Source organism: Cryptomeria japonica, chromosome 10 (assembly GCF_030272615.1).
Source record: "Cryptomeria japonica chromosome 10, Sugi_1.0, whole genome shotgun sequence".
Classification (NCBI taxonomy): domain Eukaryota; kingdom Viridiplantae; phylum Streptophyta; class Pinopsida; order Cupressales; family Cupressaceae; genus Cryptomeria; species Cryptomeria japonica.
In genome coordinates this window covers 226,110,480-226,131,147 of record NC_081414.1, presented here as the reverse complement: position 1 = coordinate 226,131,147, position 20,668 = coordinate 226,110,480, and the positions used below count along the sequence as shown (strand labels likewise).

Genomic DNA, 20,668 nt, shown 5'->3' with positions numbered 1-20,668 from the left:
AATCGATGGTACAGAATGACAGGCAGGAGGAAGAACAGGCACAGCATGTTTCATCCGATGGATCTCTCCAAGACTATGATTTAGAAGAAGATAATGAAGTAACATCTCCTCCCAGACAAGAAGAAGTAGTACACAAAGAAATTCAAGTTCAAGAGACAAGATCAAATATCCCAGATTGGTTGAAGGAAAGGTTGACTAAGGTGATCGTAATTGAGGACGAAGACAGTGCAATCGATCTAGAGAGCCTTGTTGGACGTTCACATATGACAACAGAGAAGAAGAAGGCTACAAAGATGTCCAAGATGATTCGAGATGAGACTGGATCTAGAAAACTGCAGGTAGCTACACCGGCAGCAGACAAATATGAGGGTGAGATCCTAGCGGAGGACTATCATATACAGACTATTGAGTTAGGACCATCCACAGCAGAGCAGACTTTAGATGATGCCACCGACACATTTGAGGCATTGAAGGATAAGTTCAGAGAAGAAGTAGAAAAGAATAGAAAGCTTGAGAAAGAGGTCGGTGCATGGAGAACATATTTCAGTCACATCAATGAACCTTTGGGACGTCAGGATCCAGTTAGATCACCATTGCAGGCATTGCCCCTTCAATCAATCAATGAAGCGGAAAGATTCAGGAATATGGTCCAGCGTACATGTAATTGGATGGATAGATCTCACACGGTGGCCATTGAGTTTATTACAAGGATGTCGAAGATCACCCACCAGGCTATCCAAGTCCTTGAGATAATCCACAGACTGATGGCAACAGTAGCTGCATTTGCCCACACCAAGGACGTTGTCATTCCTGTCTTGAAAGTTATAAGACATACATCCAGAAGAATTTTAGCACAAGAGAAGATCTTGGAAGGCGATTCTCACAGTTTGTTTCAGTGGTCAACCTTACTCCATATAAAGAGTGTTCTCTTTGAGGACATCAGTGTTAGATGTGGTCAAGTTGAGGAGGTGATCAATCCGATCCAGGACAGAGTATTTGAGGTACTTCGTACCATTCTTGGCAGAAGGATCGAGGTCGAGACAGATGTGGATTTACAAGAATTTGAAGATAGAATCAAGATCATCTTTCGCAAGGACGCAGATGTTACAGATGAGCAGTATGATCAGATGTATGCCACCATGCTCCTAATTGATAGAACTAAGGAACTTGAACCTACCTGGGACACAGCTCTTCTAGATGCATTTGATCAGGTTATCCACTTAGAAGAGAGTATCAAGAATCTTCCCGAGATTCCAAGCACAGAAATCGAAGGAATTGTGACAAAATTCATTGCATATGCTAAAAAAGAAAATTGGAAGGGGAATAAGATTCTAGATGAAAGGTTGTTACAGATGACATGACATCTTAATTCTCATTGGCTGATACCTCCTAGATTTTTGTGCCAAATTTAATATTTGGCTATGTATTTAATATTGTTCAGTGAAAAGGAGGTCATTTGTAACAAACCCTAATTAGGGTTTAGGTGTCATGATCTTGTCCATCGATTTACTTTCAATCTGGACCTTTCATTGTAACTGGGGATGCTATTTATACCCCCATTTTTCATTTCATTTGTATCAGAATAGTCAATAGAGAAATAGAGAATAGAGTTGTAAGCAATTTTTATGTTGTAGCAAGATTGAGTCTTGAAGAGAGAAGTTCAAGCAATTGTTGTATATGATGACTTGGAAATCAATAAAATATTGAAGTTATGGTGTTTTGTTGCAAGTTTCTTGAGTTATCTTCATGGTTGTTGGATGTACTTGAATCACGCTCAATCAAAGTAGTTTTGAAAGACTAAGTGTGAGATTTGATATTTGGTAGGATTCGCAATCCAAACCACTAGCTTCTTGCTGATTGTAGGAACGCCTTGCGTGGTCGACTGGAAAACATTTTGAGTCCTTAACCTTCAAGCATTTTCGCATCTAGGATATGTACCTTCGTAGTAGTGTCCTTGACCGTTGATGCATTGAACACCATTATTACCTTAGAAGATCGCACTAATTTCAGTTGAGTTGTTATCTTATGGCAAAATTGAAATTGGTTGAGTCTTGCCAAATCTCATTCATGCTAAGTCGTTCATAGGGTTAGACTAGATTAGACCTCTCAAACCCTGTCCTTTTTCCTTTTTTTTGAAAGTTCCTTTTAGATTAGTAAAACCTTCGAACTATTGAATCCGTAAGAAGCCTTGAAGGAAACAGCAAATCACATCATACCACTAAAAAGCTTGTCCACACGTGGAGACCCCACTAAAAGAACCTTGGAGTCCACCTAACTGATCCTTTTTTGCAGATCTTCAGCAGTTAGAGACTATTTTCTCAAGAGAGGATAAGATGCCTAATGGTATTTTATTCTGTGTATGATTGTGTACAAAATACACGTCAACACCTTTACACTTGAACTAAAAAAGTTCCATACATGAACACGGAATTGAAAGAATTTTAACCGTGGAATTTGAATTTGAATTTTGGGATTCCCCACTCAAACAAGGATTTTAAATCTTGATTTAAAAATTGCACATTTCAACATGGATTGCACTTTTGTCCAAGGAATTTCACATATTTTCCTTATTATTCTCTCCCGTCGTAATATCCAACCTTGACAAGGAATTCCTTGCCAAGACATCACATCTTTAAATATTTCATCATTCATTAAAATTTAAAACTCAAACATCAATCCTCATGACAACATTTCCTTGACAATTTTGCAGCAATCTTTTGCAATTTTGACAACTATGACAACTTTTACTAACTTGACCTCAATTCTCCATTACGATGCCTATTCATGAATTCCGGATTCAAAAGTTGAGTTCCTAAATTGACTTACCCATTAAAAACCTTGCATGCTTACCCAATTTTCAGGATTGATCCACAACAAGAAAAGAAAACCACCCTCACCAACAAAGGCTAAAGGACACTAACCAAGCTAAAACTAAGCACAAATGACTAAACTGGAAAGCAAAAAAGTGGGGGTCCCCATTTGCAATGGGGCGATGTGTGAAAACGTCACAACAAATACTATTTACAATATAGTATCCATTTCCTTGCAACACTACCTTAAAAGACTTGCATGCTTAATAGTTAATATGCATTCAGTAATTATTTTCATTAAATATGAACTTGTTATATTCTCTGATATATTCACTTCATTCTCAAATGCAAAGACTAAAATTTCAGAATGCAAAAGGAACACAACCCAACAAACAATCAAAAGCAATCAATTACAATAGGTCGCACTTTGTATATAAACAAATAGCATATTCATAAGAAGAATAGATCAAATCTTTCTAATCTAGATAAGAATAATTTTGAAGCTCAAATGGTACCTGACTTTCGTGGAGCTGATATTATTTGACACCACCTCATCCACAACAACAATATTCCTCTGTTCAAACAAATCAGCACTAAAGGATCAACAAAAAACACTACAACTCTTCACCTATAATTGTAAAGAAAATAGCATATAATAGGCATTAGCATTAGTCAATTAAATACAACGACGGAAATATTGATTCTATCTAGAAAATTTATCCACATCTGTTCATGAGAAGGTACACCTTGTTCTCAAATAAAATATCATTCTCAAAGATGAGCTTCTCAACATTCTTTCCATCTCTAGATATGCAAACAACACCATGATCTCGACAAATAGCCTTTACCTACAAAAGAAACAAAGTTTTAAGTACCATCAGATGTTCACATCTAAGCACTGAACCATACTTAGAGAAGAAACAAACAAGATTTCACTCTCAAAGGAAACATGAAACTCAAGACAAAAAAATAGAGAAGCAACACACTACAAATTTTAATGAAAATCAACCACAAGAATAACCCTAGATATCATCTTCTCCATTCCATGGCCAGAGTTTCAATTGAATAAACAAGCTAACTAAACTAAGGCTTAGTATCCCACATGATAAGCATGTGATAAACCTTTTATAATCATGTTAAATATGGTAGTTAAGTCTTATAAAGTTGTCTCTTTTCTAGATGCTCAACTCATTTACAAAAGATACTTTAAACATTCCTCGCTGTTGTTTTCCTTGTCATTCACCCAATTCAATTAAAGCCCAACACCCTCATAAACAAGATGCTACATACTCTAATTAGATGATCAGTAAAACTTGATAAGGAAGTAATGAAGCAATGACATTGATCAAGGCACCATAGTAACACTGAAGGGAAACGTGTGAAATCTAGCAAAGCAAGAACAAGCATGAGCAAAAACTAGTTGCTGTCACAAAAGTTTGCACCCTTCCTGAGCTATCAACTCAGCAACCTTGTGAAACATGGAAACAACCCCGAAGTGTGGGACCTTACGCAAGGGCGTTGAATCTTTGGATAAGGCAGACTTCCTTCTCAATCCAAGTGCAGGTGTTGAACCAACTCAACACTCCAAATTCTACTTCTAAACCTATACTAACAACTTGCAGAGGAAAAAGGAAGAAGAAAATGCTAAAATGAAAGGAGGTCATGCACTGAGATAAGAGATGTTTCTCTCCCCACCTAGAAATGACACAAAGAATCAATCAAAATACCCAAGAGATACACAAACTTTAGTTGCATGAATGACCCTAAATGCATATATGGAGGTTAGAATTTGCTGAATATTAAAGGGGAGAAGGTTACCCACAAGTCACACTCAGAAACAAGTTAGCACAACATATACGTAAGACAAAGCCACAAAACATGCACTAACAATGAAGGTAAGAAAACATACACAACATGCATAAGTTAAAGGAAGGCAAGAATGGTAATTTCAATTCATTCTAAGGTATAATATCCCTACTATAATATTCTTATTTATTATAAATGAATAACTTCTTATTATTTTATTCAATTAATAACATGTTTTATTTTTGTTTAAAATCAACTATTGCTTAATAAATTATAAATATTAATATCACTGTATAATAAATCCTATTAATTAATATCATGTTTTAATTTTGTTTACCACCATTGTTTGATAAATTATAAATATTAAAACCACTTTATAATGAATATAAAGGAAACCCGATACAAAAAAGGGAATCGAACTCCTCTTTAACCACTTTATTTACTAATCGTTGCTGATGTCTTTTTGAATTTGACCGATTCATGGTCAAAAGGCATGAGTAAGGGTTACGGGTGTGTCTCTTCCAAAGGATCACAAACTTTGGAGATTTTAAAAAGCTGTGTTCTCCCTTGGGAGAGGACACAGACAGAAACTAAAAGGAAAAAGAGCATACGGAGAAGAATAAGGGACAACAGCAGGTATGGAATGGTAGATAATGTGATCCGCTGATAATATAATTTTAACATGGTTAATTCAACTAATATTTTGGATACTATTAATATCATCAATATAATACAATGTCATTAACACTACTAATATCATTAATATAATACACTATAATTAACACTAATAAATCAAATTAATATGGGTATTACAATTAATACAGTTAATACAAAGTATTCATGATAATTTAATAAATTAATACAAAGCATTCATACAAAGCTAATTCTATCAACAATATTAATTCTGGTTATAATGATACAGTTGATACAATTTAAGAATGTAAAATAATATTAATACAATATTTAATAAGACATGTTTTAGATGAGGATAAGTAGCTAACATAATCCAATATAACATGGTTAAACAGTAGATTACTAGTATAGCATGAATGATATAAGGGTTGGTATTAAATATGATATAAGGAGGCTTATGGAATATATCATAATGATGTTAATAAATTTCTGTTTAAACTTCCAAGGGAGGAGGAAAGTTGTAAAAAGGGAACGGTGAATGAGCATCTTTCTAGATATGTGTTGTGACCTTTTCACACATCGCCCCATTGCTAACGGGGACCCCCTCTTTGCCGGCTTTCTGCGTTGTTAGGTTAGGGTTTTGGCTGCTTAGTAGGCAATTTTGCGATTCCCATGCCGAGTCTCGGAGTTTTGATCATGCCTAGTGTCGTCTAGGGGTTTTTGAAGTTATAGGATCAAGTTGCAAAAGTTGATATTTTAAAGATCCTAAGTTTTGTCTATTGAGTGTTAACGTGTTTTTAAAAACGCGCATCAACGATTTTAAAGTGCCAAGGTATTCACAGACATTTTGGAGTTGTTTTCTCGCTCCTAAGGTATTATTTAAGTTGGCTTTTGCACTTTATTCTAATATTTTCCTAGCGTTTCGCTCATATTTTTGGAAAATTTGTCTAAGTCCAGTGTAAATTTAATGTTTCTAAGTGATTTTGAGTGGTTAAAATGATAAAATCCTAAAGGAAATCCTTACTCCAAGGGTTAAAAGGTAAAATTCCATGCTAGAGGTTCTTTTGCCCTCACATTCTAGACTACCCAACCCATTCCCCCACTCAAAATCCATACAACACATGGGTTTCCCCTAAAATCCATACTAGCTACTATATTCCCCCACTATTTATCCATATCTGGGTCGAATTTCCCCTAGAAGTGCTAAAATTTGACTAAGTGTCAAGATTTATCTAGACTCCCATCGATTTTCCACCAAGAATGCGGAGTGGAGTGCGGATGATTCCATGCGTGGATCGATTTTCTACCAGGATTTTTGTGACAACTAAGTGAGGATTTTTGTCCAGATTTTCATCCAGACAAGGATCGAATTTCCCCTGAGAGCATTTGTAAGGATTTTTGTCCGGATTTTCATCCAGACAGGGATCGATTTTCCACTGAGAATATTTTGAAGAGTTTGGAGAGTGGATTTTTCAATCTGAACTGCCATCAAATTTCCCCTGGGGATGATTTTTTGCAAATAGAGTGCATTTTTGTCTGGATTTTTGTCCAAGCATGGGTCGAATCATAGTTTTAAAACTCGTGGACTTGCCACGGACTCGCGAGTCCATGGGAGCCACGAGTCGACTCGCCAAGGACTTGCGAGGCGAGTCTTGGTGAGTCCATCTGAAAAACTCGCGAGTCTTTTGCAAGGACTCGCGTGAATCTTTTGCATGGACTCGCAAGTCTTTCAGATGGACTCGCACGACCCAAGAAAAAAGTCATGCAAGCTTTAAAATTGAGATTTTTTAAAAAAAAATTTGCCTTCATTTGGCATAACTGAGGGAGTGAAAAATAAAAGAAAAATAACCCCCATCGAAAAATATAGGGGGAAATTGCGCCAATGGAAGTAGGGAAAATTTAACCTCTAAGTCTGATTAGGCTCCATATAAAAGCATAATTAGCATTGAAGAAATCTTGGTATTATACATTTTAGAGTTGAAAGTTTGAAACTAGAGTATGTGACATGTGTAATGTTTCAATTATGGCTCTTATGTTCTCTAAATGCATTAATTTCTTTATGTTTTTTTGTAGAACTACGGTTTTTTTTTTTACCGAGTCTTTAACGAGTCCGAGTCCGAGTCCAAATTTTTGGTTTGCCGAGTCCGTGGCGAGTCCAAGTTTTTCAACTATGGGTCGAATTTCCCTTATGGGGTAAATTTTGACATTTTAATGAGTTTTGAAGGGATTTTTCAATCCCAACCTATATCAATTTTCCCCTAGACGCTTATTTTGGATTTAAATTGCAATATTTTACTAAATAAGCCCCATTTTAATTGCTTTTAAATAATTATTAATGATTATTTAAAATTTAAAAGCAAATTTAATAACTTGCAATAATCATTTAATATTTGAACCTTCTAGAAGCAAGTTAGGTTTTCACCAAACAAGTATTTATACAAGTGTTTTATCTCACATTGCTTGTGTGGTGAAAATGAGAAGTGAAAGCAAGTATATGAGAGGAGACTTAGCATTATTTTATTATTATTTCTGCTAGGTGTCTCCATGAAAGCGATTTTTCTCCAATTTGGGCGAATTTTTAGCAAGGCGTTTTTGTGACGTGTGGGATTGAGGATTTATTTTCCTCCATTTTTTCCAGCTTGCTGATCTATTCCTCTTGGCTGCCATTAAAGACCAGTATCAGAATTTCGATTTTGCTAAGTTTGGTGATTTTTTCAAACTTTAGCATTTTTTGGTGAAAATTAGCAATTTCATGTTTGGAGACAGGGGCGATTTTTTCTCCACCATTTTTGCTTGCTGTTCAGACCTTCAATACTGCAAATCAAAGCTGCCATTAACATCATTTTTCAGAATTCTAAAAATTTCGATTTTTGCTAAGGCAGGCGATTTTTTGTATTTGGGGTATCCAATCCCCACTTGGGCTATTTTTTCAGATTACTACCATCCTTGCTACTGCAGATCTAAGCTGCCATTGACATCATTTTCAGATTTTCATTTTGGCGCCACACTTGGAAAAATTTTGATTTTGCTTGGGAGGTCATTTGGTGCCACAATTTGATGATTTTCGTGCATTCTTGATGGCTGCCATTATTTCCAGCCTGCTGATTTGCTTCAGATCTGAGATTTGCTTCAGATTTTGACCTCCATTAATGGCTGCCATTAATTTTCAAACTTAAGTTTTTATTGCCCAGCCAATTCCAACTTAGGCATTTAGTATTTGGAGGTGTTTTATGGAGTTTTCTGTTCATTTTTTAGACCATTTTATCACTTTTGCAGGTCTGAAACTCTATTGTTAGGCAGTTGTCTTCAAAAAAATTCATTTCAGCCACCTAACCATTTTTGGCGATTTTGCTTGGGGCTGTTTCCTTAGCCATTTTTCATCATTTTCAGGGATTTAAACCACTTTGCAAGGTGCTGGTAAGTCTGAAGTATTCAATTTTCAGACTTGTCCTCAGAAATAAATTTTTTACCAACCATACTTACATTCCAGAAAATGATTGTTTTGATCATTAGAACTGATTTTTATCAAGATTATGCACATTTCGAGGATTACATTATGTTTTAAAAGTCTGATTTTCAAGTTGTCTTCAGAATTTTTGACCTCCATTGTTGATTGCGGAAGGTGTCTTCAAACATTCATTGTGTGAAAACACAAACCTTTCACACCTTTCCTTAGTCATCATCAATCCAATATACTCCTTTGCATTTCTAGCTTGCATATTTCCTAAGCATAAGGAGATATTAAATGAATTTTATGGAAGGCTTCCATGCCTTAGTGTTGTCACACTTTGAACTTAATTGCTAAAATTTACCAAGTGTATGGATTATTTTCCTAACTCCATGCTCTAAATTAACTAAATCTTTAGAAAGTCAGGAATTTTATTGCGAATATTATTTTCCTAAGTCTAACTTCGAGCTTCGTACAGGTGCGATGTCAAAGTCGGGATATAAGGAAAGGAAAGAACTATTGAAGACGTTGGAGACTGGATTTTATCCAGAGTTTAAGATTTCATCTAGATGGAAGGAGATCGATGATACAAACATGCATTTCCTAGACTTCGACCAGATGCAGCATCGGATGTTCGGAGTCAGAGATCAGATTCCTTCCCCAACATATGCGAATATTATGAAGAGTGACATTTTCCATGCCGCTGGATTTCCAGAGTCCATATAGTGCAATGAGCTTATCCTGGAGTGTGCACGATGTTACGATCTGCTCACAAGAATGATTAAGACTCCTAAGGGTGTTGTCATCGCCTACCTTGCTGAGGATGCCATTGCTGAGGTGTTCGAAATTCCATGCGGAACAGACATGAAGGATGTGACCAAGGAGGATTATGCAGAAAGATACACGTAGAAGATGGCTGTATGCAAGAATTTAATTAACAAAGAGTGGATGATTGAGCTTAGGTCTCATCATTCCAAGGCTCCCAAGACACTCATGTGCATAGATTTTAAGGAAGAATATAGTGATTTGATATTCCTATTCAACAGAGTGATGGGGATGCCACAGGAAGCAATATTTGATGGATGGATATTCTACCTCATCCAGGATTGTCTTAGAGGAACACTAGTGAATTGGTCCAAGATTATAAGTGACAATCTGGATTTTCAGCTGCGGAATGTAGAGTGGTCCAAGTCATTCGCCATGACTTCTTACCTGGTGTACCTGCTTGCACGGTTTGTTTCATACAAAGGATTAATATGCAAAGGTGAAGTCGGGAATGGGCAAGGACAATTCAAAAGTTATGAATGCTACCACCAGCTAAGCATGCATAGAATTGAAGACTATAAGAGAGTGAATGATGCATTCACTATGTACATCACACGGATGCTGCAAGGCGGAATCCACAAAAGATTGTCCAAGGAGGCAACAGAGTTAATAGAAAAAAATGGATCATGGTATATACAGTTTCCCACTTTCACATACCTCAGGATTCATGGGTTTCAATCTGAACCCTACAGACTTCCTAGGTATCCAACCGACAGAATGATATTGTTGGAAGTGGTGAGACAACTTCTAGAGTTCAATGTTATCCAAAGAGAGAAGCATAGGACAGGAATGACATTCCCTATTTCAGTTGGGAAGACGTCAGAAGTCTGCCAATCTGCCATAGCCACCAGCACTGTGAGTGAGGAGCTTGCATTCTATCGATTTGCTACATATAAGAAAAGAGAAAGATTCGATCCAAACAAGAAGGTTGGAAGGATCAGAGGAGAGAAGTTCACTCACAAGATTGACATAGAAGATTATTGGGCTAACCTGATGGACGAGCAAGCAGTGAAGAGAAGAATGTGGTCCAAAATGTCAGTGGATTTCATTAGAAAGTGTGGACTTTTCCTCATTCCTGATCAGGTATTAGATGATAGAGATCATACACATCCACAGTATGAGAGTGAAATGAAGAAGGCAATCCTATTGCCTAATTGGTCAGAGTCAGAAGAGATTGACTTGAATATATTGATGAGAGAGGTCTTGAATTTCTCCCGCCCATGGGTGGATATACAGATGAATAAGTTAGTTGGCATGGGTGTTCCCTTCACTTATGAAAAGATGAAACCAGAAGAGTCTACTTCTGAAGATGATCAGAGGACTGTCAGTGATGTCAGGATTCATGCAAACGAAGAGAGTCAAGCTCCCAAGAGAAGGAAGAACATGCCAGGAGAAGTCAAGGCCAAAGGGAAGAAGATTGAGGATGTGAAGAAGAAACAGAAGACTATCATTCCTCCACTCATCATTCCTTCACCCCCTCCCAGTGTCTCATCAATCGAAGTGATTGAAGTAACAAAACAAAACAAGGAGACTCAACAATGTTCCAACACAGTGATACTACCAGAGAATATTCAGGAATTCCATGCCACAGCGACATCTGCACCTCCTGATGAGAATAATGATCAGCCGAACTCCCCTACTGTCCTTTTGGAAGTTAGTTTGGGAAATGAGGTATATGATTGGGCCAGGGATAATCCTAATGACAATGAGGATGTTATCTCGGCATTGAAAGGGCTTGATTGAGAAATATGTCTTGATGATGGTATGGAGATGGCCGCTATTCTTGAATGGCTGATGAGAAGTATGGAAAAAAGTAAACAAATGATAGAGGTGCAACCTATTGATGATATTGATGACTACCTAGCTAGGAGTGCTAAGGGGAAGGAGCCCAAGAGAGCGGAGATTTTGTCGCACATAGCTAGAGATGAGACAGGAATGCGAATTGCGCAGATTGTTGTTCCTATTGCAGGCGTGACGGCGGACATCACTACTCCTATGGATTTCCAGGTCACTTTAGTTGCCCTTGGTCGTACATCCAGAAATCAAGAATTCCACGAGATTGGTGAGAACCTCCAAGCAATCAATGCAAGGTTAGACAAAGCAATTGCGGAGAATGAAAGGTACAGAGAGGAAAATATTAGACTCAGAGAATATATTGCAGGGACAAGGCGTGGAGATCCCACCCTTATTTCCCCTATTGCAGTTGACCATGGAATACATTCACACTGTGAGGTAGCGAGAGGTACGCGCTCAAAGGTGGAAAAGTGGATTGAGAGCACAAGAAAGCAGGCAGATGATTTCCTTACTTAGTTTGTTCATGCATATGATAGGACAACAGGGCTTATATTCAAAATCCAGTATTTGGAGGGAGTTTGGGAAGAATTTCGGCCTATTCAAGACAAGACTATTCCATGCCTCTAGGCATTGAAGAAGATTCCTAATTCCACCTTGGTCAGTGAGAACATTGTGCACAGTGGAGACAAATACGATTTCCATGGCTAGTATTGTTCACTAGCTGTGAAGAAATCAACTTATGAGAACACCCAGTCGAGTTGAATGGAGATGGAAGGATTAATTCAGGACATTCAGATGAAGATCCTTGCCTCGATTGAGGAAGGTTGATGTTAGTGATGCTAGTGGTTTACACTTAGCCGAATTAAGAGACAAGATGAAATTTATGTATGTTTGCCAGTTGGACTCTTTGAAGAAGAGTCAAATAGATGACTTGGTCTCTTTGTTGATTCATGTTCATAGTTCGCAGAAGCTCATGCCAGAATGGGAGAACACTTTGAATGCTTGCTCAGATTCATTGGACGTGATTGATTTACAGCAGGATACCTTGCCTAGCATTTCCATGGAGGAGTTAGATTCAGTATTGGCTAGATTCTTGGAGTATGCTAGGAGAGAGAGAGAGATGCAGGGAGAAATCTTCTAGAAGATTCCCTATTTGATGACTAGGTATCTTTTCATTGAGCCATATGTTGGTGGCACCATTTTTGATGTAACCCTAATTAGGGCAATTCTAGGGTTTTGTTGGCATGATCTTGACCGTTGATCTTAGATCAATTTGGGCCATCCATTTTTGTAAGAGGCTCTATATATGCCCCCTTGTCTCTCATTTGTAAGAGAGAGTTTTTGTAGAATTGTTGGTATATGTTATAGCTATTTGAATCCTAATCATTGTTCAATTGTTGGTGATTTTGCTCTTCAAGTGTTGTATTTGCATTCATGGTTCTCAATTCCTCCAAGTTAGATTAGAATTTAGATTAGAATTTATTTTCATGTATGTTAGATTGAGTGGAAGATTTGTTGAATGTATTTGTGTGGAATCCTTAATCCATACCACTAGCCTCTTGCCGCTGGTAAGTGCGCCTTGTGTGGTCAACTAGAATTTGAGTAAGCATAACTTCATCTATTACGCATCCGTTGACAAGCATCAACTTGGATGGTGTCAAAGTTTGATGGTGATAGCCTGGAAATCTTTAAGTATACCTTAGACGATTGCACTAAGCTTGTGTCAATACCTGATTGTGAGACCTTGCGTGGTTTGATTCCACTAGATCCATTCATCATTTCCTACATTCCTAGGCTTAGAATAGATTTCCTGAACCCTATTCTTTTTCCCGTTTTTTTTAGAAAGAAGTAAATCCAGAGCCATATTGATAAATCTTAAGTTGTCAGCACACCTATTCCGCATCATTCATGATAATCCAAACATTTGCGTAAGTCCCCAAGTGAAACACAGCAATTCACATCAACCACTGAACTTACCCACTCGTCAAGACCTGACATGTAGAAACCTTGGAATCATTTTAGTTGATCTCATTCTTAGCATCTGAGGTGATTTTGTTCAAGAGAGGGTAAATTATCTTGGTAATTTATTATGTATTGTTATGTGCATAAAAAACACATCAACAATACACCACCTCGAAGTGGGACAAGATGAGCTCATTAAGGCCAAAGAAGTACAATGGGTACGGTCTTTGGGTCTAAGGAAGATGGTTTCTAGGACACCCTTTGCAATCTCTTCCTCCTTCCCTTCATGGCACATTAATATAAGAAGACCAATCATAAGTAGTAGGAAAAAGTGACAAGATGGGGGATAACGGTTGGGGAGCAAATCTCTAGGTAGACCACTCCATATGGATGGCATGGGCCACATGGAGCCAAAGGGATGGTATATCCGCTTTGGGCCTAGATGGAGTCTCAAGGACACCTCATCAAAGTCACTCCTCCACTTGTTTATGGTTGAATCTCCCTAAGTTTAATGTTTCATTATTAATTAGATTAATCAATGCAGATTTTTATAAGATTCATCTAATATTTCTATAATGTAATATGATAGTGTCCTAACCTATGTGCAGGGATTGGATGAAGTCAAGGTACTCACTAAACCTAATTGTTGTTTGGAAATTAAGTATAATAGCAATTTTAGAATACCTCTAATTTGGGCACAGAGAGAACCCTTTACAATGAGGTTTAACAACCTATATAGATCAAACTGGTTTCAAAAGAGAGACCAATGGTCAAGGAGAGGAAGCCTTGACCTTGGCATGCACAGAGGAATGTTAGTCAAGGAAGGCAAGGAGGTGCACAAACCTGACATGGTGTGTATGTAAGCAGCCTGGCCATCCCTAACAAGGCAATCCCAAGAAGAAAAGTATTTCTAGAAGGTGGATTGTCTAACATTCCTAAGTCAAAGCATGCAGTTCTGACATGAAGGCCATCAAGTAACCATAAATTAGCATGGCCCTGGACTCCACTTGATGGCAACCCTGCAAAAACATTAAATGTGCCCCTATAGCTCCATGAATGAAAGTAGACAAGTCGTAGGGGTTGGTGGAGCATTAAGAGCCTTGAGTGTTGATCACATCATCTGGAAGTGTCGCAAGTCATCGAAAGTCGGATGTTGGGTTTTGCCGCAAGGGGAGAGGAGTCTTGGAACCTAGGGGTTCTGAGATTTAGAGGTCATGAAGGAAAAGGCTTGGAACCTGGGGATTCCGAGATTGGGTCATGAGGAAAAGGCTTGGAACATTGGGGTTTCGGGATTTTGAGGTCATGAGGAAAAGGCTTGGAACCTAGGGGTTACGGGATTTCGGGGTCATGAGGAAAAGGGCTTGGAACCTGGGGGTTTCAAGATTCCGAGGTCATGAAGAAAAGGCTTGGAACTTGCCTCTCGACAAGACAATACTTAACACATCAAGACCATTGGCTTTGTCCTTGATCAACTAGGGCAGCGCTAGTCCATGGACAATATCTCAAATCGATTCTCACTGGTGGACCAAGGATGTCATAAAATGACAAGAATTTGGCAACCTTTGTGGCATGCTTGCTTGCTAAGCATGGAATCCAAAAGCCTTAAGCATCCATTGGGCATTGTGTCACTGGAAGGACCCAAAAACATGTGTACAAACACTTGGAGGGAAGTTGGAAACTAGAGCATAAATTCCCTTAAAGAGAATGCAGCAAGTGCAAAAGCACTTATGAAAGCAAAACAACCTCTAATCTAATATTTACATTGATATACAACAGGAGACGACTGATGCATTTGCCTCTATCACAAACAAGTTTTTTGAAGGAGTTGATTTCCTTCATACCGTATTTGCATTCACCACCCTACTGCAACAATTGAAGTCTCTTGTATGCATGCATCAGATCATACATATTGCTTATATGGTGAAATAATACTTCACCATTCACCTTGGCACAATAAGGAAGCCATAGAATGTAGGAATTTGAGACATCAAAGGATGCGTGAAGCATACACACAATAGCAAGAGGGAAGAATTTTAGGAGTATGTTAGCCTCAAAAGAACTACCCCTTGCAAAAGAGAAGGAATCCTCTTCATATAAGGGGGCATCATTGTTTCCACAATAGCTGACCTCCTCCAAGCGTGAGTTGCAGCCAAAAGAAAAGGCCTCAAACTCATATGGTGATGAAAAGTATACCATATCTCTGTCGTGCACATCGAATAGAAAACTTTAAAGCTCTGGTATACTACTAATTTGAGCAACAAGGGGACTAGCTTTTTGACGTGTTGCTACTCAACATCACCATCCGTGATACGTTGGTCCCAAGTGAAACATTCAAGTTCAAGTACATTGTCCCTAATGCTAAAAGAAACATCTTCACCTTGAATGAAGACTTCATATTCAACATCATCACATTGCAGGACTGGGGAGAACTAGCATACATCATAATCACCTATGCTGATACTTAGCTCATTAGCACCAACCTCAAATTTATGAGGCACTTCATAAGAAGATCTAAAATCTTTATCTTGCCTTCTCCGTTTTTTATTCTTCCTCTTGGTAACCAATTGCAATAATCTCAGGCTCATGGCATGATCCTTTCCCCATACCGCCTGTAACAATTACATCATTTTTTGTGGCCTCCTTAACACGTGCAGCAACAACCACATCCTTTGAACATAAAGGAGCATCAATCTCCATCCTATCCTCTAAAAATGGAACAAAAGTAGGTAAGACATCAAAAATATTTTCTTCGTCACTATTCTCATCATAGGATGAGATATGTTTGGAATGATCAACATCATGAGCTAAGCTAACTAGCTCCTTTATATCCTTACATCCTCGCTCAATGCCTTGTTGTAGATAATCTTTGAATTTCTTTTGCAACAAGTCTAAACCTTGATCTTGTTGAGGGTAAGGGAGCTCACCACTAGTAGACAGTATCTCCCCTCCCCCTTGATGATCAAACCAAACCGCTTTCCAGACAATAGGTCCACCTTTGAAGAGTGAAATAGTGTTAGGAAAAGGAGATTGAACTGATAGGGGATGTTGCAAGGGAGGTTGTAGAGGGGAAGGCTCTTGTAAAACAACAGCTTGAGCTACGTTGAAACTTGTGATTTTAAAGCTAGGAGGTTTAATTAAAGGCTTGGAAGGTCTCCCTTGCTTGAAGCTTGGGATTTCAAATTTGGGAACCTTAGGGGTAGAACCCTCCTCTTGTATGAGCTACATCTCTATAGCTGCTAGCTGCCTGATTTCCTCCTTCCTAGCAAAAGCAAGCTGCCTTGAAAGGAAGTCCTCATTTTGCTGTCTTTGGGTTTCCATCTATTGTTGTTGAAGCTGAGCCTAATAAGAAAGCTGACCTTGTTGTAGACTATAGTCCTCCTCCCTCACTAGCTTCTAACTGCTCCCGAAAGTTCAACATTATATCCCTGATACTAACCTCTTCCAAGCTTTTCAGATTTTGATGGTCATGCTAGAAGGAACTAAAATGGGCTCTTGGGGCGGGGGGGTGGCAAGCATATTGGATGTATTGACACCCTGTTGCAGCAAGGTTGTCTGGATGAAACTAGGATCATTCCTAGTTTGATATTGTAGATGAGAAGGAAAATAACCAGCAAGCTCATTGGACAGATGGGAAAAGAAGGTATTCCCACGATATGTATTCATTATAAAGCATTTACAAGAGGTAGAACTTGTTTAATGAAATGCTTACAAGAGAAAACAAATCTACTCAACCAAAGGCAAATAACATACCAACAAATTCACCAAATAGATAGTAGAGTCGCCACGTGCTTGAAAGATGCCTCTCGAAGGCTGAATACATTGAAGAACACACCAAATCTTCAGCTTGATGAAGAATGAGTCCCATCAAGCCAGAAACTGTTGTCACAAAAGTTGCACCCTTGCTGAGCTATCAAATCAGCCTTGTGAAACATGGAAACAACCCTGAAGCATGGGACCTTGTGCAAGGGGGTTGAATCTTTGGAGAAGGCCAGCTTCCTTCTCAATCCAAGTGCGGGTGTTGAATCAACTCAACACTCCAAATTCTACTTCTAAACCTATCCTAACAACTTGCAAAGGAAATGCTAAAATGAAAGGAGGTGATGCACCAAGATAAGAGATCTTTCTCTCCCCACCCATAAATGACACAAAGAATCAATTGAAATACCCAGGAGATGCACAAACTTCAGTTGTATGAATGACCTCAAATGCATGTATGGAGGTTAGAATTTGTTGAATGTCAAAAGGCAAAAGGTTTCCCACAAGTCACACTCAAAAACAAGTTAACACAACATATACGTAAGACAAAGCCACAAAACATGCACTTACACTGAAGGAAAGAAAACATACACAACATGCATAAGTTGAAGGAACACAAGAATGATAATTTCAATTCATTCGAAGGCCAATGGCCAAACTTATAATTGCAGAAATGCAAGCAATAAAGTCTTCAAGAGAAGTGAAAAGCAAACAATAGCTCAAGCTAGCAAGGAGAGAACCCTTTACATTGAGGCTTAACAGCCTATAATATATCAAACTGGTCACAGAGGAGAGACCAATGGTCAAGGAGAGGAAGTCTTGACCTTGGCGTGCACAAAGGAATGTCAGTCAAGGAAGACAGGGAGGTGCACAAACTTGACATGGTGTGTATGCAAGCACCTTGGCCATACCATGACAAGGCAATCCCAAGAAGAAAAGTACTTCTAGAAGGTGGATTGTCTAACATTCCAAAGTCAGAGCATGCAATTCTAACATGAAGGCCATCAAGTAACCATAAACAAGCATGGCCCTGGACTCCACTTGATGGCAACCCTGCAGAAACATTAAATGTGCCCCTGTAGCTTCATGAATGAAAACAGACAAGTCGCAAGGGTTGGTGAAGCATGAAGAGCATTCAGTGTTGATCACATCATCTGGAAGTGTCGCAAGTCATCGAAAGTTGGCCGTCGGGTCCTGTCGCAAGGGGATAGGAGTCTTGGAACCTGGGGGTTCTAGGATTCTGGAGACATGAAGGAAAAGCCTTGGAACTTGGGGGTTCTGAGATTTCGAAGTCATGAGGAAAAGGATTCGAACTTGGGGGTTTTGAGATTCCAGAGTCATGAGGAAAAGGCTTGGACCTGGGGGTTCCAGGATTTCGTGTTCATGAGGAAAAGGCTTGGAGCCTGGAGGTTCTAGGTCGGGGTCATGAGGAAAAGGCTTGGAGCCTGGGGGTTCCGGGACTCCGGGGTCATGAGGAAAAGGCTTGAAACCTGCCTCCCAACAAGACAACACTTAACACTTCATGACCATCGGCTTTGTCCTTGATCGACCATGGCAACACTGGTCCATGGAACATATCTCAGATCGGTTCTCACTGATGGACCAAGGATGTCATAAAATGACAACACAAGCTAAAAGTGCAAACCATGAAGGAGACAAATGTTGATTCCAAGCCAAAGCAGCATTCCAAATCATACACCCACTCAAATAAGTCCAGTGACATGTAACAAGTTTCATGTATTGACTTGAACCAAGGTAATGGAAAAAGAGTCAAAACAAACAACAACAACAATCACCAAATTGAATCACAAAAGTTGCACAAACCTCAATGGATACTTCTACTTCCATAGCACCAAATAGTGTATAATTTGTAGTCTTCAAGCAAGAACTTGAAAACATTTATTGAAGTTATTACCCTGTGATCTTAGTGGTTTGTATGGAGAGAACCACAAATCAATTGTCAAAATAAATATCTTTAGCTTGTGATTTAGTTGGACACAAGATCTAAAAATTACCTAGTGTCAACCTTGGAAAGGTAAATAACTACAAGGACCCAATGGCCAGGTGTTTGTAGATAACAATAATGTTGATAGGGGAAGTACAGGGTTCAATTCCTACAATGTTCTCAGAAATGAGAAACAGAACATGATGTGGGAAATGGGTTGGAATTGAGAAACATGGATCAAACATTTTCAGGTTAAGAAAATTTTAGAGTTCTTTTATAAATTGTTATATGCATACCCAAAAAAAGACAACATTCAAAATATACAAAGTAGTCAAAAACTTTCATGTAGGGCCATACCCAAAATTATTAATCATCATAACAAATAACAATATGTAATTACCACATGCATATGTGTGTGCAATCCTAGGTTAACACATTCTGAAAGTGAGAAGGCATTCGAGATGCATTCTCTCTGTGTATGTGTTCTTATGTGTTGACACATTCTCAATACATGATAAATTGATAAATAAAAGCATTCAAGGTGCATTTTGTGTGTGTGTGTGTGTGCGTGTGTGTCATTATAGTTTGATGTATTCTAAATATTTGATAGCTAAATGTATTCAAGATGCATCCACTCCATGTCTCTATGTTTGTGTCTTATTATCATAGAAATGAGAATCGTATGGACTTACCCAAACTCAATGAGTCACAAGTCAAGGCTAGCGAGTCCCAAGGGCTCGAACTCGGACTTGGCTAAGTTTGGGACAGCCTTGCCAAGTCTGGGCAAGTCTCCTCACCTGGACTTAGCCAAACATTTTTTAAAGTATCAAAATTTTAATGTTGTTTTGGTTTATGACATGCCCCCAGAATATACATGAAATTTAACATTTAACTCCTCAACTTTATCTTCAAGTCAGTCTCATTCTCTTCATCAAAATATATACATTTTTAGATCTGTAGGAGTTATAATGCAAATTCTAGGTTTTAGAATATCTTATAAATTTTCAAACAGTCAAATTTCAGTAATTAGTAGGCTCCTATCAACATTCTCTCACTCTCTCTATCTCACTCACTTTATATGCTTGAACTCTAGACCTATTTCTTTCCCCGTCACTCTTCCTCTATCCCCTCTCTCTACCTCTCTCTATCTCACTCTCTCCTCTCTCCCCCAAGATCTAGACCTATCTGCCTCTCTCTCTCTCACCCTCGAACCCCTGTGAGGGGTGCTACCCTCAACCTCATTTTGGTGTTGCCCCCAAACCCCATCAAACTATAAGTCTAAGCAAGTAATAGGCCAATGATGAATCATGATCATAAAAATATACATAATACATATCCCTTGTTGCAAATCTTTGCATATTCATAGTTAAAAATATTATGGCTGCAGCATAATCTAAGACCTACCTTAGACGCCTTTGTAGGAGGGATGTAGGCTCCTTTGAGCCATAGACTTCTAGTTATTTTGTTTTGATATTTGTTTCGAACATTTGTATACATTTGACAATATTTATACATCTTAGTGTGCTATTTCCTTTAGCTACAATTTATGTTTTTTATACTTTTGTGATCGATGTATGATTGTGCATGTGATCATATTAGCTTATATTTGATGATGTTAGTGTCTTTAAGGTTTATTTAATAAAGGGTGCATGAAACAAGTTTTAAATCCTTAAAAATCACTAAATTTAT

At 38.3% G+C, this 20,668-nt stretch overlaps 1 protein-coding gene across 4 annotated transcripts in view; it reads right to left on the bottom strand.

Moving 5' to 3' along the window:
* Positions 1–20,668, bottom strand: part of LOC131034873 (uncharacterized) — a 240,508-nt gene that overhangs the window by 29,076 nt on the left and 190,764 nt on the right. For all 4 annotated transcript variants that reach the window (XM_057966473.2, XM_057966472.2, XM_057966469.2 and 1 more), the window contains 2 exons: positions 3,557–3,658; positions 3,326–3,384 (listed from right to left, as the gene is read on the bottom strand). In XM_057966473.2, coding sequence (XP_057822456.2) covers positions 3,326–3,384; positions 3,557–3,658 — 161 coding nt within the window. The remainder of the gene's footprint in view (positions 1–3,325; positions 3,385–3,556; positions 3,659–20,668) is intronic.